This window comes from Anopheles coluzzii, chromosome 3 (assembly GCF_943734685.1).
Source record: "Anopheles coluzzii chromosome 3, AcolN3, whole genome shotgun sequence".
NCBI lineage: Eukaryota > Metazoa > Arthropoda > Insecta > Diptera > Culicidae > Anopheles > Anopheles coluzzii.
Window position 1 is genome coordinate 63,499,392 of NC_064671.1, and position 22,109 is coordinate 63,521,500.

At 47.4% G+C, this 22,109-nt stretch overlaps 3 protein-coding genes across 3 annotated transcripts; 2 read left to right on the top strand and 1 right to left on the bottom strand.

Moving 5' to 3' along the window:
• The first annotated feature begins 1,392 nt into the window (after positions 1–1,392).
• Positions 1,393–16,068, top strand: LOC120956220 (uncharacterized). Its single transcript, XM_040377593.2, has 6 exons — positions 1,393–1,428; positions 10,098–11,330; positions 11,658–11,857; positions 12,108–12,512; positions 12,591–14,088; positions 14,208–16,068. Exons 1-6 carry the CDS (start codon positions 1,393–1,395, stop codon positions 15,231–15,233), a joined length of 4,398 nt encoding a protein of 1,465 aa, XP_040233527.2. The 3' UTR covers positions 15,234–16,068.
• LOC120955191 (serendipity locus protein alpha-like) lies at positions 15,201–18,822 on the bottom strand. Its single transcript, XM_040375795.2, has 4 exons — positions 18,649–18,822; positions 16,948–18,574; positions 16,788–16,886; positions 15,201–16,716 (listed from the first exon to the last, which is right to left on the bottom strand). Exons 1-4 carry the CDS (start codon positions 18,742–18,744, stop codon positions 16,538–16,540), a joined length of 2,001 nt encoding a protein of 666 aa, XP_040231729.2. The 5' UTR covers positions 18,745–18,822; the 3' UTR covers positions 15,201–16,537.
• A 104-nt stretch (positions 18,823–18,926) lies between these two features.
• LOC120955192 (glycosylphosphatidylinositol anchor attachment 1 protein) lies at positions 18,927–21,320 on the top strand. Its single transcript, XM_040375797.2, has 4 exons — positions 18,927–19,388; positions 19,452–20,731; positions 20,811–20,976; positions 21,040–21,320. The coding sequence occupies exons 1-4, from the start codon at positions 19,020–19,022 to the stop codon at positions 21,157–21,159; spliced, it is 1,935 nt and encodes a 644-aa protein (XP_040231731.2). The 5' UTR covers positions 18,927–19,019; the 3' UTR covers positions 21,160–21,320.
• Positions 21,321–22,109: the final 789 nt, after the last annotated feature.

Sequence of the window (22,109 nt, forward strand, 5' to 3'; positions counted from 1 at the left end):
GAACGTACAGTCATTATCAGATATACGCTATCGTACTGGACCGATTGCAATAGCGTATATCGAGTTTTCACCTATAGCGGACTCCTATGTTAAAAGATTTTATACTACCAGTTCGAGGGTCGCAAAATATCGAAACAAAATTTTAAATTAAGTATTTTAATTGAAAAACAAGAATATTTTGCATACATTCGAGGCAATAAACTTATTTAACATTAGTGAAATTTAAAAAGAGCATAAAATATTTTAAAATAAATAAATATACACATCAAGCTGTCAAACTTAGGGGAATCACGTACTGTGAATTCGCTCATATGGAGTATTGCGTACTGCGAACAATTGCTGTACAAGAAATTCAATAAGAATTTCAGAAAAAGTATATATTATGATGATGGGCCGGTCTGGTGAAACAGTCGTCAACTCGTACGACGTAATAACATGCCCGTCATGGGTTCATGTCCCGAATAGACCGTGCCCCCATACGTAGGACTGACTATACTGCTATGGTAACAATAAGTCACTGAAAGCCAAGCTCACTTCACTAGCGGGTACAGGCAGGCCTTGACCGACAGCGGTTGTTGTGCCAAAGAAGAAGAAGCAGAAGATATATTATGATAACAAACGCTGAACTAAGGCATAGTTGGTAAAAAGGCAATTCTTAAAAATATTATACATTCATTCAAGCCTAATGTTGTATTTTATAACAGATACGGTTACTATTATGCTATCCAAATAATAAAATCGAATGAAAGCTTTTTCGTATTTGTTCACACGACAAAATTTACAGGCGGTTTCCAATCACTTTCGAATGTGAACACCATTATTCACCGCTTGCAAGATGTTTTTCAACAACAGTCACGTGTTGTCCCGTCAAACATTGCGAGGGTTACGAGTAGTATCATCTGCTCGAAATCTTATGGTATTTTAAATATTCTTTATTCATTCATATTTATTTTGTTGAGGTGTTTTTCGTCAAAAACATTTCTATTTCCAATTTTGTGGATTTTTGCAAAATATAATGTCAAAATTCAGGTGTTTAGTATGCTACAATTTGCACTGTTATACCTACTCTCAGGGTGCTATAATTATAACTGCTAAAATTAGGGACGAAAAAACTGTCTAGGCTCGCAAGCTCCTTAATGCGAGGGCTGTGAACTTGTATGGTGTGCGAGCCCTCATGCGCCTTCGCAAATCACTGTCAATTGGCATGGCGAGGTATTTGCGAGGTATCACAATAACATTTTAGTTCTTACACATGATTTTCAACACATCACAAAGACCTGTCAAACTCAATTCAGATTGTGACGTGTTGAACATCATGCGAAAGGACTGATTTTTTTTAATGAAACTACAACATTTGACTACTGTTGAAAACCATCTCGCAAACAATGAAAAATGTTGGGGACATTGGATATTGACTGGAGAAATCCGGTAAGTAGAATACAGGGTTTCCAAGACAGTTTCGATTGCAAACATTGTTATTCACTGCGTGTAAGATGTTAATCCATATCAATATGATATTTCATTTCCATCATGATATTTTTTAATTCCTTCATAATGTTTTCAACACTTCAACGGGTGATGGGATCCGGCTAGAAACCCCCGGTGAAAAAACGATAGAAATAGATCCATGAAGTGTTGAAAATCATGCTGAAGAAATAACAAATGAATATAATGAAAATGAATATAATTTCAATCCACTACCTCCAAGACCTTGTGCATATGCAAAAGGTTACCGTCCTCTGCCCTGCATAGACGAGTTTGCCCACCGGATCGAACCAATGTGCCACATTCAACCGGTAGTCGTTGTTATGCGGGCAACACGACCCAGTTCATTCACACCGTCGACCCGGGTTCGGTGACGTTTAGTCATTCGTCACCGGATTGAACAATGCAAAGAAAATACGAATGGGAGGAAGAGAGAGGGAGAGAAAAAACATCTAATCTAACCATAACTGACCTACCCTCAGACACTTTTCGGCGTACAAAGCTAATCTATGACACACACAAAAAAAAGATGCCGCCGTAACTTTGCCACCCTGCATCGGACTGGGTGGCGGTAAAAATCACCCAACCATGAAGGCAACGACCTTCCGTCTGTAACAACACACAAAAACAAACAAAAACAAACGCCACAACCAGACGAGAAATGCATCTTCACCCTCATCATTAGCACCGTTTTCGGTACGGTATGGCTCCCCACCACAAGGCAAATCATCCCCCAGCACGTTGGCTGGCTGGCTGGCTGGCTTTGTGTTGCATTCAGGGCGCCGCAAGTGTTGATGTGTAAGTGCGGCAAAAAAACCCCAAATAACCGGATCTTCCAGCTCGGGGTGGGTGGTACACCTTCCTTTGCAAGTTATGTCGTTCGTGGTGTCTGGGATGGACGACGTGTGTGTAGTAAGTGGTTGAGAAAGCGGTGTTGTAAGCGACAACGCTTCCAACAGTTCGACACGATCGACATTAACCGTGTTACTGACCTGCCCAAACAAAGGGGTTTTTTTGTCACACGTGTGGAAAAAGTGGAAAAACCACCCCTCGGCCCGGTGCCGGCATGCAGGGGCGAACGACCGACACAGTTCTATTTGTTAGCTTCCTAGCTTGCGCACTAGTTTGTGGGAAATTCGCCCATGACCTCTCGGGGGGGGGCCAGACGGGAGTTTCCGGCGCAGTTTTTCGTTTGTCCGGTGCATTTTCCCACATAACCGCGCAACCGGTGTGTCATCACCAAGGAAAGGTTAGTGAATGTGTGTGTGTGATCTTGGGGCATGTCTTTCGCATACTGTTGGTGATGGTGAATCCGTGGTGAATATCCGTGCTTGCCCACATTTCTTTGTCTCGCAATGCGCTCGTACGGCTTTTGTTGAGTGCCAAGGGGTGGAAAACACGCAGGAATGAATGTGCCGCGGGATTGCGGTTAGGTGCTACCGTCGTTTGAAATTCGAACTGAAACCACCCTTCCACCGCGTGTGGCTGTTTGCGGTGTTATGATACGGTCATCCGATACCGTGGATACGGTTCCGTTACTAAACGTTTCAATCAACCGTCGGCGGTGTAGTACTTTGCAAAAGCATGTGTGAGATTTTTGCGTTTTGCGATGGCAGATTGTGTGGCGTGGTTGTTTAACTGCTTGTGTATTAAATTACAAATAGCTAGTTGCTAAGTGGCGGTAATTAATTCATTAATTGGGTTGAATTATAGGTCTCGTCTAGTTAACAAAGATCGTTTCGCGAATGATTCCAAGGAGATTGCAAATCTACTGGCGAGATCGTTTAAATTTTTATGTTGAACTAGCTCTTTCTTTTTATGGCTTTATTAATAAAAAAGCACAAGAAAATTCTGCTTTAATGCTTCATCTAAATGCTCAGCGCTTTTTAATTTGCGTTATTTGACGGATACCTTAAGTTGGCTTTACGCTCAACACAGCTTCCAAACAAGCAACAAGTTCTCCTTTCTGTATCGAACAAACATTTTTCAGATTTCCTGGGTCGTTGATAAAACCCAGTTTGTATGGGTCGTTGATAAGATTTATTAATATTCTTACAGAACTGTCATAGAAAAAAAAAACATTGTAACGCTCCTGAACAAACTCCGAAAATGGACAAACAAAGTTTATGTTCCCTTTACGATTAACGATTAATACGATAACAATTGAATAATTCTTTATGAAAATAATGTCTTATTCAGCATTGTATGTTTTTTTTTTAAATAATTACCTGCAATGATAAGTAATGAATTTTTATTTCGTAAATTAATGCCGCCACTTAACACATTGGCTTCAGTACATTTCATGCTCTCAAATGCAGCACGGCATTGTATCCCAAATGTACCAGGACATCGTGGATGTAATTCACTTCAGTGCATGTCGAGTGAACGTTGGTAGATGACGAGCCTCATCGCTAGTTGGCTAGACTACTTGTTCAAGTATTTTATGTCGGTTATGTTACAAAGTGTTATATTTTTCATTATTTTCGCTAAGCGATCCATGGTTTAGTCAAACTTTTAAGAAGCTTTTACGCCTCTATTATTTTCAAACTCTGTTTATTTGTTTTGGAGGCTTTTAGGCTCGCGATCGGCATAGTACGGCTGGCAAGCCGCATGTGGCTCTTTGCCATTCGTATATTTCATACAAGTTTCAAACATTTTATTTTCTTTTATCTTTTTGGCTCTTCACGTAGAGCTCTGCGAACGTTTTTGTAGAATATGGCTCTTTTGGTAGCAAAGCCCTGGTTCCCTGGTTTAGGCTGTTTGGAAGGCTTTATAATAGTAATGCATAGATCTAGATAAGATAAGATACACTCCAGGAAAAAGTAACCGCAAAGGTATTTAGTTTGTATTACCGAGTTATTGTAGAAAAAAACCTGATAACGAAACGAAAGCTTCTCTTATTTAGCTACCAACCACCTTGTCGTAGTGGTGTATTGAGCGGTGTAACGTAAAATCACGATCACGATAAAATTCCCTCCCTTTTTCCATTACTAAACGCCAAACAATGCACTGCATTGTAGTGTTTCGTTTTGGTCGCTTTACGTTTTGGTGGTACGCTGTTGAATGGAATAAAGCGCGCGCTCTTCCCTGCTTACACACACAAACATTGTGGTGCGCAGGTCCGCTGTCCTTGACAGTGGGAAAGAAAAACTGTGCCGCGCCAGGTCATTGCATCCCCACAGGAGGGGGCCGCGCAACCGAAAAACCGCCGCGGAAATGCAACAGCCAGCCAGCCAGCACTGTGTCAACTGTCGTCATTGTTGTGGGGTGATGGTGGGTGGCGCCGCAGTTCGTTCACCTGTGCGCACCGAGCGATGCTTGGTGCCGAAAACATCGATACACCTGCCCCCCAAACCGGTGGGACGCATGGGACAAAGAAAGGTTGGTCAATGAGCAGCAGTGTAAGACGCCTTTTATTCGGCACTGGTTTGATTTTCGGAACGATTTTTGTTTGTGCTCATCATTATGTTGCTCCAGCAGTAGGGTGTATGGGAATGAGCCCCCCTCCTCACTGGACGCGGATACGCACGATCAAACACAGACAAGCATATATGTGCTCAACACCGCACCGTACCGCACCCGGAACGAGTCTGTCTGTAGGGGCTTCGCCATACATTTCGATAAAAAAGAAAACGGAAACCGCGTAGCGCGTAAGGGCAAGGCGCGGAGGGCGCTGTGCAAAACTTAAACCAGTTCTTGGTGGTCTTCAAACCCTTCCCTCCCCTCTCCCACCAACTACCATGCTCGATGATGGCCATGTCGTTGTGCTGGTGTTGGTGGAGTGTGTTTCAAACGATGATGGTTCGTGTTCGTGCGGGTCTCTGCTACCGCTCAGTCGTAGTCCGTGTGCCTTGGTGGATGGAGCTCGAGAGCAGCAGGCTCCCCGTGTAAAGTGTCCGTCCGTGAGCTGCGAGGTCTGAGCAGTAGGCTCGGCTGGACAGTTTCGCGTTGTCAGCAAAGCACAGCAAAATTAAAAACCGTGTGTGTGTGTCCGGTGTGTCACACAGCCGTAACGGCACGTCGCCACTTTTCTACCCCGAGTAGATTTCCCAAGTGCAGCATCAAAAAAGGTAACGCGATCGAGTGCAGTGATCACGCCGCTAATCTGAAGGGTTCGTGCACGGTTTTGTGTGTTTTTCTTCTTTTCTTCTACTATGCGGTGTGTGTTGTGTGTAGTGTCCCTTTGCCATTCCCCATATATGGGTGTACGTTTGATACGCTGGCGGTGCACTTTTGTACCGGTGGCCTTTCCTTCGCGTGCTTTGGCAGGAGAAGCCCAACATTCGAATAGAGCCTACCCCAGTGACCCACTCACTGTTCGCGACGTGTCGTGTGGAATTTCCTTTACAACGAAAATGTTGGATAATTGTTGGCCCAACTTCCATTAAAGGCAGGTGCCTCCGCTCGTTATGGGCCCGATGTTGTGTTGTGTCGTTCCATATGAGTGTGTTTTTGCGAACAAGTGACGTAAGAATGGTAACGTTTTGGGGAATCAACATTCTAAGCTGCTGCTCAAGATCGCTATCTAACTCACCTCAAATCTGACTCATGGCCGAAAATGACGAACCGTTCGTAGTAGTCGAGGCAGAAGAAGTTTGATTAGCACGTTTCAAACTTTTATGCAAATATGCGTGCTGCTGCGTGGATTGAAACACCAAACATCTTCAAACTACAAAAGAGAGAGACGGATTGTGGTGCGTGTGCGACTGAGATAAAGTGCTTCAAAATGGTGACGTTTAGCGCATAAAGAGAAGGATCTGCGATCGTAGCGCAGAAGGGGATCGAGATATTTTTAAACAAACCCCCCAAACACGCGTCCGGAGTTCGTTCACATCAACCCCAACTCGATGTCAGGTCCATCAGGCTGTGTACGTACGCTGCCTTTTTATGTTTTGTGCGCATCAAATTGTGCTCGTTTGTGCATCGGAACCAGCAGATCGAGAGAAAGACTGCACCGAACGACTCGATCCTCACTGGAGTAAGAAGATCTTCCTCCTTAATGAAGGTGCCTTTGGGAGAAACTTCTCGTGCGTTTTTTTCAGTTTTATTTCAAACGACGGGCGAAACTAACCGCTCTGATGGAAGGGTGTCCAGTGTGTGCTTGTGTGTGTTTTTTCTGTTATTCTTGAGGGTATCATTCGCATACGGCTATGTGGACCAAACGATCGTTGTCGGGGGGGCTTATCTTTTTGAACGCGCGCTGCTGCTGTGTGTGCAAGTTAATGTTGCGCATTGCATATGTCTTGGTTTTGTGATACTGGCTGGAAGAGGAGAAGACAGCACAAGGAGGTGAAAGCACAGCTGAAGTCGTGTGTAGAGACCGGTTCGTCTTCCAATGGTCAAACCGTGTAGCGGCTAGCTAGTGTCGATACTGTTGTTTGAACAAACAGTTTGAAGTAGCTCGCTGTTGCTTGGCCGTGTCGGTAAATATATCGATGAGATTTTGTTGTTTTTACATGAATCGCGGACATCTGGCATTGAGTGAAATGATGTGAGATAGGAGTTAATTTGGGAAATTGGTAAATAAAAACCACATTATTTTATCAGCTGTGTGAGAGCTGTGAGAAGCAACCAATGTTCTGATGCGGTGAACTCCAACTCCAGTGAATGACGCGATTCTGTCCGTATGTTAAAATAGCAATTAAATATCATATATTATGGTTTAATTTCAACCATTTATTAGAATATTATTTGCTTCCCTTACCGCATCGACCCATTTCATTCGTGGAACAGGTTTGTCGTTCGATTAAGAATGTCTCGACGATGACGCACTGACTCATCATAGCTGCTTGAGTAGAGCGCTCTCGCGAGCGATTCGTTGGCGTACGTGTAGTAATTGGATTTTATTGCGCCCTGGTCGTTATCAAGCGCGACTCAAACATCATCAGTAACGACCCCATATAATGTAACCCGGCAAAGGTGATTGAGAGAAGTGTGTTGTCGCACTTTAATTTCCGCAGCCTATAAAGTTGTATTCGTTTTTTTTGTGCTGCTTGTAAGACGCAATGCTAATAGGAGGGAAAGTTTAATCGATCGCACGATCGCCGTGTCGTTCGCAAAAAGGGGTGTCATCAATGTCATCTCATTCAAGCGCGTGTTAACAATGTATTAGATAGAAATCACTGCACCAACAATGAAGATGTTGAATTGGATTGTATGCTCAATTGCATTGAAGGTGAAGTGATCGTTAGATTCGTTCTGAAACAATTAAACGCTTTTTTTAGCTTTAAATTGAAAACACATTTTAGACTTTATCGATAGTTATTAAGGTATGTTTGCTTTCGCTTCTGAAACTGTCCCCATTCAGTGGCTGTTTGAAGGTTTTTCGGATTCAGCTATATTTGGTAGTCATCAGCTTCTTGATGACAAACTTGAGCGGAACATGAGCGGCTCCATACACGCTCGGGTCGTGTGTACGGCTCAGCTACATAAACGATGGCCATGGGGCAATGCGATGCTAGGAGCATGCTAGAATGTGATTTTGCAATACCGCCATGAGCGGCCTTGTTGTGTGGTGGTCATACCAGCCGCTGTTCTTTATTAGAACGGTGTGGTATTCGCTGAAGTGGTGGAATACAAGCACGGTGTTGCGCACTTTGAGTTAGAACAGGGAGTGGAATAAAGCTCAGCTGATGATCATTCTTTGTTCTGGTGGATGATATCAAACTCATCTGATATGAGATATTACCATTTCCAGTCGATAAACAACGTTAAGATGGTGTAGAATACGTGACTTTCAGACTGGATTGTCCTTGCGTTATTCGTTGCCCGGAATCGATCACGGACACGTCGTCTCCAGCTTATCTTTACATCTTGCTACCTCTTTAAACTCTCGTCATCTTGGGTCTTTCTATCTTCTGGAATAATAAGGTCTACTGCAACTGATAGCAACTGATTCATCTAATTCCCTGTCCATAGCCATGTTACGCATTATGGTAAAAGCATACTACAGCTCGCATAACTCGTTAGAATAAATGTTCTTCGTTTAGTATCTCCACAAAATATTGGGTATCGACTAAAATAGACTGTAGGGCATCCTTTCCCCATGTGTGGGCTGTCGCGGCTTGTCAGATTTGGACAAAATCCATGTATTAAGAACAGAATACTGGTCCTGTACAACTATAGTAACGATCGATACCCTAGCGGTATCTTGAGGAGAAGTATTGACATCCATCGAGACATCAAGAGGCGTTCTACTTAGCATATATGATTTTGTGCAATACTGGCTTTCTACCCAGGAAAGATTATGTTTTGGGCGACTTCCCTTAAGTGAATCCTAAGATGGTTACTAGAGACACTCTTTATGCCATAATCAATTAGATCTTTTCTTCGCCAACCTGAAACCTGCCGCCAATCCCTTAGTATACGTCAAGCATATAGAAAAGCTATATACCAATGTTGTCGAAAGTTGTTCAAAACTCCCTATCGTGAAAAGATGTTGTGTTATTCCATAATTGAAGATCGAAAGCAATCTTCATACTGCAACTTGAAATATTGTCCTCGGGATACAGTTGGATACGTATTTATCAAGACATTAGTGAATATTGTCAATTGATGATAAACTTGTATTGGATTGGAATCATAGGATATTGAAATTTATTCAACTACGCCCTAGTTCTTTTAAAACGAGTCTTGTTCATTCTTATAGAGCTCAACAAATCGCAGAGCAAAATCGAGCAGTTTTATAGTGGAATTTTGCGATAGATTTCATCCAAATTTGATCCAACTTGATTTTCAACTAGAATTTCAATTGGTTTTATTTAACGATTTTAAAGAAGATGTGCTAAAAACACTTAGGCGGCAGCGATACTGGACAGCCGGATTGGTCAACTAAAACCATCAAACCAGCCAACGATCGCCTTGGCTATATATGAGTTATTGATTGGGTGCCATAGACAGCATAATATGTCCTGCATACTGGGACTCAACCTGTGTGGACTTGGACTTAAGCAGGGCAAAAGAAACACGCACTTTGAGCTTTTTTTAAATTTATCTCCATTTGAGAATGAAATAAATATACAACTGACCAAGGTCTTTCAATATCAAACACTTAAATTCAAAGATTAGAATATTTTTGAAGTTTATGTATAAAATGTCTTCGAAGCTTCTTACATAGAATCCGAGAAAAAATGATAACTGAACCATTAAAATATAGTTTTATCATCAAATCCGTGGGCGGAATAGTAGATTACCGTACCAATCTTCCATACTCTTCTGAACACTGTTGTAAATGGAGCAATCTTCAACTGTTCATACCTGTTCATTATCTCAACACCGCATAGATATTTGTTGAAAAGAATTCATGACTCAGTTCCGTTGATAGTTCTCTCCAGTGACATGTTAAACCTATGTCAATCAAGCACATGTTATCTTCGCGGTAAACTTCAAGTATGTGTGATTAGTCAATAGCCTGATAAGCTGAATCTACAATCTAAAAGCACTTTCATTGCATGTACAACGTATAGTTTCCATTTCGTTAGCCCTCATCATACGATAGCGATTAAAGGTCGCAACGATATCAAATTCCTTCAAAACAATCATGATCTACCTAATGTGTTGTCCTTCTTTTCTCTCTCCCCCTTACAGCACTCATCGATAACTATTGCACATAGGAAAAGAAATCCATCCGTTCCCGTCCAACTTCCACCCACACTCTCAAGATGAACGACCTTACCGCCCTCAAGTCGCTCCGCCCGATGATGCGCGATCTGGACGTGTACGATGTGCTGGACGAGTTTCAGCAGCAGCGCGTGTTCAACAACGACGAGTGTATGGACATTACCAACGAGCCGAACGAAATGTTTCAGATCGATTTAATGTTCTCCTTGCTGGAGGAAAAGCAGCAGCGCGATTCGCAGATAGTGGCCCGGTTTATGGACGCGCTCCGCCTGTACTACGACTGGATCGTGGAACGCTGGGAGCAGTGCCGGGGCGTGCAAACGAAGGAGTACAACCGATACGTGGCGTACCGGAACGAGTCGTTTATGCCCTCGCACGAATCGATCAGCGTGTACCGGCAGAAGCTCAGGTGGACGATGCACAAGCACCTGATGTCGTTGCGGCACGGTGTGGCGGAGCATCGGTACCTCTTCGTGTGCGGCATAATCGGCACCGGCAAGCAGACGCTCGTCTGTCACGCCTGCGAAGACTACACCGTGGTGACGCAGATGAATTACAAAATCTTCTACCTAGATCTGGCGTACTGCAACACGCAGGAAGCGATACTGGAGCTGCTGGAAAAGCTGCGCGTCCAGCTGGGCGACGCGGTGAAGCAGGAGGAGCGGGGCAACAACTACAGCTACCCGTCGAACAAGATCGACTACTGGAAGCGCACCTTTACGCAGGCGTTCGCGAACGAGCTGTCGGAAAGCTTGCTGGTGCTGGCGCACGTCAACCGGCCGAGCTTGATCAAAGACTTCGACTTTAAGTGCAAAACGGTCGTCATCACGAAGGACACGAACGTGGTGAACGCGGTCAGCGAGTCGGAGCGGTTCGTGGTGATGCTTCCGCAGGGCTTCACCGAGGCCGAGGGTTTGGAGCTGTTCGCAAGAGCGCTGAAGAAGAAAAACACCATGCTGCCGCCGGAAGCGACGGAACTGTGTCGGGCTTGCAAGTACAACCCGTTCCTCATCAACCTGATCGCGCTGCGCATGAGCGAGGAGTGCAAGCACGAGGTGCCAATCAACTGGCAGCAGCACATTGACAATCTGGAGAACTTTAGCATGCCGCGGCCGGAGCGGGTGTCGCGCACGATCGCCTCGACGCTGGAGCAGTTTAGCGTGGAGGAGCAGCAGCGTTTCCGCGATCTGGTGATCTTCCGGGACAATGTGCCAATGTCGTTGCGTGTAATGATGCTTTTCTTTTTAAACTTATTTTAAGTATTTTAAGTCACTGATTAGTGTTTGGGTCTAGTAGCAGCAGTCTTTTGAATGAGCGGTGTGATGAAAGTTTTCGTAAATTTCGTTCATCACTCACTTAAAGAACGCTCATTTGCTCGCGACCCAACGCTAACCACAACTAAACCATTTACTACTGTCCATTAACCCTCACAACCGTGGCACAGAGTTATAGGAGTAACCGTTAACTAACACTTTCCCCCTTTTTCACGTTTCCATTTGCTGCACCTCAATACTGACATGCTCCTCTCACACCCAACACGCCACGGTATGCAGTTGCTGGAGATGTACTGGGAGCTGGACAAGGACACAACGGAGGCGCTTCTAACGAGGCTGGAGCGCAGCGGGCTGCTGGAGAAGCGTGTCTGCAAGAGTAAGATGTTTTACATAATGCAATACATTTGCTATAACGATATCAAGCTTCCGCCCGGCTCCAATATGGTCAATCTGCATCGCCGACTACTCCAAAACTATAGGTACGTCTCTCTGCACGCTTTTCACCACTGTATATGCACACTCCGTTCAGAACATATCCGCAAGCAACTATCGCACGCGTGCACGCGGAACTAACGATTCTTTAATTGTAACGCTCCAGCTCCATACTAACGACACGAGATCGTACGGTATCGAACGCTTGCAGTATAATTTGTGTTTGTTTTTTATATGACTAATCTATATTGTGCTCTTTCCCATTTGGTGTACGCACCGTGCCACCACGGTTCACAGCATCCGGGAGAATCTCGCCAACCGCCGGGAGCTGGAGCTGACCAACGTGTTCCCGAACGATGACTATTTCCACTTCCACATCGCCTACCACATCGAGCAGGCCGGCGAGCATGATCTCTTTCCCGAGCTGTACCAAGACTTTGGCTTCCTCGAGCAGAAGCTGCGCATTGCCGGCCTCCCCAACACGGTGGGCGATCTGCGCAAGTACCAGGAGCACATCTTTCCGACGGTGGACGATCGGGAGGTGATCATCGATTCGCTGATCGATTTCCTGATGGCGGCGGAATGCTTGCTGTCGGAGGATACGCGCCTGCTGCAGCGAGCCCTCAACTTTCCCGGCCATATCGGCAACCTAGCGAAGCAGCAGGTGGATCGGTACAAGAACCGGGTCTGGTTACGTGATGTGTAAGTGCTCGGGACGTGTGCTGGATCGCCTCGGAAGATGGCGTCATGTAACATTTAATTCGATTTTTGTCTTTCCAGCGTGCACTGTTTCGAATCGTCAGTCATAAAGCTTTGCCACCGACCAGACAAGGTCCGCTTCCAGGATGCGAACCACGTGTTTGTGTCGCTCGCCAACAACGACATCCAGCTGTGGAATCTGTCGGTCGAGTACGAGCTGCCGCCGATGACGTTCAAGGGCTGCGACGGCGATCAGATTAAGGACGTGCAGCGCATCAACCAGTTTCTGGTCGCGCTCAATCGGCGCGGCTTGATAAAGGTGTGGTCCACGAAGAACCCGCCCGACCGGCCCGACTACCGAATGTGGGAGGCATCGCCACGGGAAGCGGAAATGACGCTCACGATCACGGGCGGGTTCGCCTGTTTCAGCGTGCTGAAGCGATCCGGACACACGGAACTGATCGCGATCAGCGAGTCGGGCGTGCTGTGCGTGTACAAGGTGTACAGCTCCGTGTTCCGGACGGAGAAGCCCGACATCAAGCACCCGACGAACATCAGGAACGCGTACCTGCTGCAACCGTTCCGCGACCTGGACAAACCGGACGGTGGCGCGGTACGACGCTGCCTGTTTCTGGTCAGAAGCGAAGACGGTACGGCACGGGGCATCGTGTTCAACATGATGTCGACGAGCGTGGAGTCGTGCTTCGTGGACGAGCAGCCGCCGCTAAACGTGTACCAGCTGCCGGAGGGTTTCCTGTTCGTGAGCACGCACGAGGTGCGGCTGCGACCCCTCGAATCGTACGGATTGGGCCAGGCGAAAACGGTGTACGAGCGCAAGGCGTGCACCAACACGTGCAGCGTAGTGACGGAGGACAAGCGATTTCTCGTGCTCGGTACCGAGCGGGGCATCTCGGTGGTTAACATTGGCGATGGGGCGGAGGTCCGGCGCATGAACATTAGCCACTCGATCGTCGATCTGGACGTGCTGATGGAGGACGGCATGTCGCAGGTGCTGCTCGCGTCCATCTCGAAGGATGGGGAGCATGCGATGAACCTGTACAGCTTGCCGCTCGGCCCGGTCAGCGATCAGTACCAGCTGGAGGGGACGACTGCCTTTCTGGCCACGCTGGACGACGATCCGGTGCAGCTGAACACGGTCGATCGGTACTGTCGGTTGCAGCAGACGCTGCTCCACGACGAGGATGGTGGCGTGTCGCACGAGAAGACGTTTCAGAACAGTGCGATCGACGCACCGGTTCTGTGTCTGGCCAAAACACGATCGATGTACTATGTGGGGCTGGAGAATGGCAAGCTGCTCGGGATGACCCAGTGGCATGCGGATCCGGCTGTGGTGCACGTCGTGCTCGAACTGGGTACGGAGATAACGTATCTGGAATGTTTCCGTCGCGTACGGCAAGATGATCTCGAGGCGATGGACATACTGGTGGCATCGGGGAAGGGCGTATGTAGGATTTGCGTGGACGAGCGCGTCGAGCTGGAGCTGAGCGAAACGGTGCGCAATTGTTACCTGCTGTACGATCGCTATCTGCTGCTGATTGGCGATCGGTGCTCGATACAGGTAAGGCGTCCGCGCATTATCCGCATCGGAAGTCGGTCAAATTACATCAATTGATTCATTTGATCCGTATGTTTGAATCATTCATTGAGATTAACATATTTCGTCTTGCTTTCTTGCAGATCTACGACTTTGAAAACCAAACACTGGAACTAGTGCAGAAGGAAATGGAGCGTACGTACGGGGCGGCAGTTTATGGGCCACCGCCTCGCGCCGCACTGATACTGTGCACGGCCGACGGGATCGTGTACCATCTTGGACTGCACCAGGCCGCCATTGAGTCGTTCGATTTGGCCCCGTTCGACATGCTGCTGACAGTGAAACCGCCCCAAAGTGTCAGCGGCAGCAGCAGTCACAGCATGCCATCCGACGTGGGTCACCACGCTGCAACGACCGTCATCTGCAGCTGTGCCTTATCGGCTGACGGCGAGTTCCTAGCGATCGGATGCCACGACGGCCGGATTATACTGCACCTGATGGAGCATAACCGGCAGCTGGGCGTGCTGGAATCGCACCAGTTCCCGGTGTCCGCACTGTACTTCAGCAGCTGGACGGACCCGAGCGCACCGCACATACTGGTCAGCGTCGGCGATCAGATCGTCTTCTGGAGCGTCGACTATCTGTACAACAATCAGCCGCGCAAAAGTGTCACCAGCATACGGCTGTCCGGTCGGTTTAACACGCGCCGAACGGCGCCCGTACCCGACGGTGCACACGTGTCATCGCCGAGCGAGAACCGCCGATCGTACGGTAGCAACCATTCCGGCTTTTCGACCCCGGTCGTGGGTAGTCCCGTGAGCCGAAGCTTTCTGGGCGAACGGTTCGAGGAGTCGTCCCAGTGGTTCGACAAGCGCGGTTCCACCGTCAAGCCGCATCTGCTCTCCTGCATCAAGCTGATCGGCCGGGCGAAGCGGTTGATAATGAACCGGGAGTTTAGCAAATTTCTTACCATGGATGACGAAGGGTACATCCATTATCTGCGATTTTACCGGCCGTCCATGAACCATCTGCTGATGCCACCGCCCGCCAACTTTGGAATGCGTTCGCCGACCATCGTCACGGCGGCGACCGCCAACACGCCAACGACCACGAATGGCACCAACGGTGGTGGAGGTGGCGCTCATCCCTACATTACACACCTCATATGACGGTTGGTAGCAAACGAACTGACCCTGCGGTATATCTGCTACTACATGTTGCTGTACATCTTTTACACTGCCTTTACACGGTAAGAGCAACCGACAGAGACATCCCAATGGTGACAGGCGTCCATGACCCGCTACGGTGCGGTTGGTTCGTTTGCTAGTTACTAGTTTGTGTGTGTGTGTATGTGTTCGTTTTTATTGCGTCCCGTTCAACGTAGCATCCCCTAGAACCAACAAAAGATATCGATCCCTCCCTTCACTGTGCCAACGGAAGCGACACAACAGTTGGCTGCATTTTTTACTGCAAGTCCCTTTTAGTCACGTAAGCATACCCCCGCAATAGACAATACGTGTCCGCGCTTAAGATAAAAAAAAGTGGAGTAGGGCAATTTGTGTGTGATAGCTGATTATTTTCGGAATATATATTTTAAATCTCACTGCGGATGCTAGCGTATGTCGATTTCGGCTTTAGTAAATGAACGTTAGCATAAAAGGAAACGTACAGAACAGACTGAGGCGAGAATGGTTAGATTTCGGAAATGCATTTTTTAAAGCTTAATTAAACTATACTCAAATGTACAGATTTCACACCACAGAAACATTTCGCTCAACGTCAGTGTGTGGTAAAAGCCGCGGTGCATTATTTCTCCCAGGCTACGGTCTGCCTGGTGGAAAGTGTGTAACTTTTTATAGGTTATATATAAAATACTTTATACGACAATTTCTTTTAATTGCGACATTCCTTAGATGTAAGGTCGATTTCGTAAGATGAGACTTTTTTTTTAAACTTAAAATCGTGTAGAAAATTAATAAAATAAAATAGTTTTTGTAATTAAAATGTGTCGGTATATGTGGTCACTGTTACATGGCTGTGTGAGAAACGGAAATGCATAATGGGTACATTGGGGAAACTGGTTTAAAAATTCCTCTTCCTCCTAAACAAGTTACTCCCATAAAATGAGATTCTAGGTAAAAGTCCAGGTTTAGAGTTAAAAAAGGAATAAATGAGACACAGCAGAAACTAAACAGCAGAAGGATGTTATTCGAAAGATTATAACGAATTTTAGATTATTTAAATATTATCAAGATTTTTTTTCGATCCTAAGACAGTTTTCCTCACTTTAACCTGTCTTAATGGTGCGTTCAACCGACGAATAAGAAGGTTTAGATGGTTCACCGCTGGAACCGTCTAAACTGAGTCTACTTAATACTTTGTCGTAATTAATCAAACCCCCTTGCATGGCCCTATTGCTCCCCGAATCCATACGACTTCCTATCGTATAGGATTATGTGGCTTTTCCTTATCCCTATATGTCGGTGTATATATTGATTCTTATTTTATTATCATCCACGATCGCTATCTCCTCGTTGGTGATAGATTTGCGTACTGGCGCCGCTGGCGGTTGCTGTACGTCGGTGGACATTGACTTACCCGGGGGGTGCGTTGAGAAGGTGTGTGACAAATCCGTTAATTCGTCGAGAATTTCTAAAATGCAAAAAAAAATAATTAAATATAATGCCTATTAGGAAGAAAGTAAGCGGCAGATGCCATCTTACCGGTAATCTGTAGATCAATGTCACTTTTAATACTCTCATACATTTCCGCCGTTTGATCGCGCTGTTGCTTTTTGAACATTGCCACCCGTAGACTGTTTCCTGTAAATATAATCCAGATAAATTAGAACAGTACAGTACAGTATTTCCATCGCGCTCTTACTTTTTAAGGGTTTCCGCCGAACCGAACCCTTTTCGGGTGTCGTAACGGCTCGATCCCGTGCTCGGTGAGCGATAATATCGGTGAATGTGTTAATTTCCAGCAGTGATGCTGCCTCCAACCGTCGCTTGCCCGGTTCACCGCGTCGGCTTCGATACAGAATGTTGGTGGAGGACAGCCGTGCTTGGCTGGCCGAAAAAAGCTCGCGCACGTTTGCCTCGATCGTGTGCCGGTCGGGCGAGGTGCCATTCTCCTCACCCGGGGATGACGCACCCTCCTCGGCGGGAGCCATCCGCGTTTCCTTCGTTTGTGTGCTGATGGCCGATTGAACTTTGCGCAATTTCCCCTGCAGCACGCGGAACCGCTTGATGATGCGCGAAGCGTCAATGCTCGCATCGGGCCCTTCCGCGCGCTGCACGATCGCACGACATTCCAGCACCATCGTACGGTAGTCCGCGAAATGGAGGCTAATCCGCTCCTCGTGTAGTTTTATTTCGGACGCGTTCAGCTCGAGATGCTGCAAAAATACGTCCGCCTTTCGTGACAGTTCCAGTGCTTGGGGCAGGTTAAAGCTTTGCTGCCACGCATCCAACGCACTGTCCAGCATTTCCAACAAAGATAGAGCAAATGCATTCGTGTCGATAATCTTGTGCACCAGCCGGCATAGATTGGCCGATTCTTCGAGCCAGTGGCGTTCGAGCAGTATGGAGTTACGGTCCGCCCCGAGGTACAGCGAGGGTATCAGGTACGAGTCGAGCGCTTCCAGCGACGCCAAACAGCTCCGTATCGAGGAGGCTATCTTTAAACTGTCCGCGTACGAGATCGCAAACAGCCCGATCTGCATCAACCGTTCCACGAAGCTGTCGAACGGTTTGGTAAGCTCGTCGATCTGCTCCTCGCAGCTTACGCCCGCGATGTGGGTGCGCAGTTGCGCTAGCAGTGTGCGATCCGTGTCCCCGAACGTGTCGTACACGAGCCGCAACAGGCACTCGTTTACGTGAGTTTCCAGCTGGTAGATGGCACTTTCCAGCACGCTGACCCGTAGCTTCTTGTCGCTCGTATCCTTCCCTTCACTATCCCGCTCCAGGGCCACGCATTCTTTCAGCACCTTCTGGCAGAAGCCCGTCACGCGGTTCCGATCCTCCTCGGGCAGCACGTTACAAAAGCTAAACGTCTGGGATATGAGCGCCTCGACAACGGACCGAATTCGGCCACTCTCCACAATCACCTCGTTGTACCGGGTTGCGTACTCATCCTCTCCGCACCCCTCGTCACTTGCCACTGTCAAGGGAGCGATCAGACTCAGCGCCAGGTCAAGGTAGCTGACAAAGTTGGAATCCGTTACACTTTCCGGCGCGTCGTCTGTCTCGAGTACGGCCTTCAACCGCTCCAAGCACCAAATGATTCGATCCAGAAAGCACTGTCTTGCCTGCGGCAGTCCTTGCGAGCGGGAACTGCCAGTGGGCATTTCCATTTCCACTGCGATCGTTTTCTCCAGCCACCGGATGCACATGACGATCTGCGAGATGCACAGGAAGCAGGTTTCGAGCGTGCCGGCATTACCGTTTCCGTCGAAGATCAGATGCTTGTGGACGAATCGCAGCAATCGATGCAGATCGGCACAGACGGACTGAAAATGTAAACCGGAGGGAATGATTTCCAGAACGAACCAAAACCGTTTGCCGGAAGAATATGTTCCCTTACGTCGAGCCATTGCAGACCGGCCTTGTCCGTCGGAATGAAACCTCGGTACAGATTATCCTGCGCCGCTTTTATACACTCCCGTAGCTCGGGAAACATTTTTCGATTCTAAATCACGCACAGGAAAACGACGCAGCGCTCCTTCCCTGGCGCTTTCAAAACATTTCAAACTGTCAACGGCTGCCGGTTTGACGTTTCACAGTGAGCTCGGTTCCGTTCCCGAAGGGATTGTTCCATTGGCTGTCATCTTCTGTTTTGAAAACAGAATTGTCCCCCCTCCCATCCAATGTTGGTGTGTTTTTACATGGTTTTTGTGCACACCGGCTAGAACGGAGTGGAAAAAAGCGCCGGAAACCTATCGATAAACGCGCACGATGGGTTTGCTAACGAATCCATCCATTTCGCAAAAGGCTAAATATTGCCGCAAGCTGGTCCGCTACAATACGGCCATCTGTCTGACGCTGTATCTGCTGGGCGTTGGCTTTTTCTGCGCCCTGCCGGATGCCAACTTTAACTCCGGCACCTACTTTTCCGAGAATGCGCTACTGCCGGGACTGGTAAACTCCGAGCTGGAGATGGAAACGGTCAATCTGGTCAAATCGCTGTCCAGTGAGTTGCAACGGGAGCGGGAAAACTACCCGAAAGGGATGCCGTACCCGTGGCTGCTGGCAAAGATGCGACGGTTCGGGCTGGAGACACACACGCACAACTTTACGCTCAACTATCCGTTCGGGGGTGGAAAGGTATGAAAATGTTTCTCCTTCGGTGTGATTTTTTTCAACATCAATTCCCCTCTTTTCTTGTAGCGCTTTAAAGGTGAAAACGTGTACGGCATACTGCGCGCCCCGCGCATTGCATCCACAGAAGCGATTGTGATAAGCGTACCCTATCGGCCACCGGAAACCGTCCACACGGACGTTTCGGCCGGTGTGCCGTTAATGCTCGCGTTCGCCGATTTTGCCCGCCGCAAGAAGTACTGGGCGAAGGACATTATTTTCCTCGTCACCGAGCAGGAGCAGCTGGGAATGCAGGCCTGGCTGGAGGCGTACCATGGCGGCGACGAGGGGCGCATTCTCGATTCGGGACTGTTGCGTGCTCGGGCCGGCTCCATCCAAGCAGCCCTCAATCTGGAAGTGCAAAGTTTGGACATTAGTCATATAAACTTAAAAATTGAAGGACTCAACGGACAGCTTCCCAATCTGGACCTTCACAATCTGGTGCAGAAACTTTCGTCGAAGAATGGCATAATAGCGGGATACAAACAATCCTCCTCCAGCCCGAAACGATCCTTCCGCTACCAGGACAAGCTGCTCAACCTGCTGTCGATGGTGTTTTCGCAGGCGAGCGGCGTACCGACGGGAAATCATGGTCTTTTCCACAAGTACGGCATCGAAGCGCTAACGCTCGAAGCGGTCAAGCGGGAACGGACGCAGCAGCAGCAGTTTCAGGAGGTCGGTTCGATGCTGCGCATCATCGAGGGAATTAGCCGCAGCTTGAACAATCTGCTGGAGCGCTTTCATCAGAGCTTTTTCTTCTATCTGCTCGTCTCGAACGATCGGTTCGTATCCATCGGCGACTACATGCCCAGTCTGGCACTGATGGCGGGTGCGCTGCTAATCAAAGCGTTCATCCACTACCTCTCGCTGTACTACACCGGGGACAATGATGAGACCGAAAAGAGCGAGGAAACGGATGCGGTAGAAACGAAACAGAAGGCTGGAAATATCGACATAGGGTATTTCTCCGTCGGGATCGTCCTGCTGGTAGCGCATACGATCGGTGCGCTGGTTGTGCTTCTGCCACAAAGCAAAACCGTAAGCCACTATCTACACGAGGCCGAGCTCTCCACACAGTTCGGACTGTTCAGTTTGTTCGTGGCCGTACTGGTAGTGGCCCTTACCCTTCCGGCGTTCTGTTCACTGAGCGGCATCAACGGGGAAGCGTTACATGTGGCCGTACTGCTCGAGCTCGGCACCGTACTGTTGGCGGTGGGAATGCTCAACTTTTCCCTCGGGTTCAGCCTTTCCGTGCTGCTCGTACCTTTCATTATTCTTATCCGACCGGCAGCATCACGTGGTGCGATGTTGTAAGTGACGGAAAAAGCCGTGTGAAAATTAGGGAAAATTACATTACATTAACGAGTTGTTTTTGTGTTGACTTTTTAGCCTTTCCCGTCTGTGCTGCTTGCTGATAAACCCGCTGGTGGTGCTGTACTGCGTGCTGCTTGCTCTCACGTGGTATCTGTTTCCCGAGCTAGCTTTTAAGCCAATGCTTAACAAAGCCCTTACAGCCACGATGGATGCACTGACGTTCTCTGTGGTGGATTCAATGGTAAGTTCACATTGCTGTACTTGGTATAATTTTGTTTCAATAAATTCTTCTTTTATTCTTTAGATCTATGGTAACTGGCTGTTCGATATGGTATCGCTCATCTTCGTCCCATGCTGGGTATTGCTGTGGGTACTTCTCTTCCCAAAGACTGCCACAAACGATCGACAAACGGTGGGGCGATAAATCCTGCAAATAAAGACTAATATCGTGAATGGCTAAATATGGCCGCAAATGAATATGGTATGATGCGTTTGAATTTTGTATTAATTAGCGATCCCTATCTTTCTATTACGATTGTGCAAGTAGACGTTTCCAGACCGAATAAACACTTTGTAAAAATTCAACTTGCCTGCCACCGAAATTCTAACATTTTTGCTAGACATTTTGCTCCGCGGAACATATGGAAGAGCCGGACGACCAAGCCTGTAAAATCCTTAAATGATGATGATAAGTTCCACCTCTTACCCAAACACAGGTTTGAGAGGGACGAAAGTATCTATAAGATAATTCTACTCGAATATTTGTAATAAAGAAAACGAGCAAATGGTGGGGCATCGGAAAACTCTCAGAGGAACTGTCCGAGTCATACACACACCCAAGACGACCTGCATCAAGAATAAATGGGTCTTATCCATCGAATACAATGGAATTCTCTAGCATCCTTTACGTAGCTCGCCATGAACCAACTGATGGATCCGGCGCACTACTTATCAGGATACAACTGCGACAGAATATGGCCAGTTCCACTAGTATCAAGCGCTGGCTCCGGGGTCTCTGGCCAATTTCTTCTACAAAGACAGAGGGAGCATGGTAGACCCAAGTACGGGTAGGAAAATGGCATAGTGGCGTCTGGCATCAAGTATGGGATAACAAATTAGCACACGAAGGCGCGAGATCAGCAGCGATTTCTGGACAATTTTGCAGTGCGGGGTAGGTAAGTAAATATTTCTGCTCTATCATCCCTGGAACTCTTTGTTCTTAAAATAAACTTTGAGCCTTTTTAAACTTAGGAATATCTGGAGTTGTTTAAGAGCTTCAAGAGCTTCAGTAGCAGAAAGAGGAGCTGGAGCCCTCCGAAAGTCTGCTTAATCTCGAAATGTTAGTACTAATATAGTACATCGATCAACTGTACG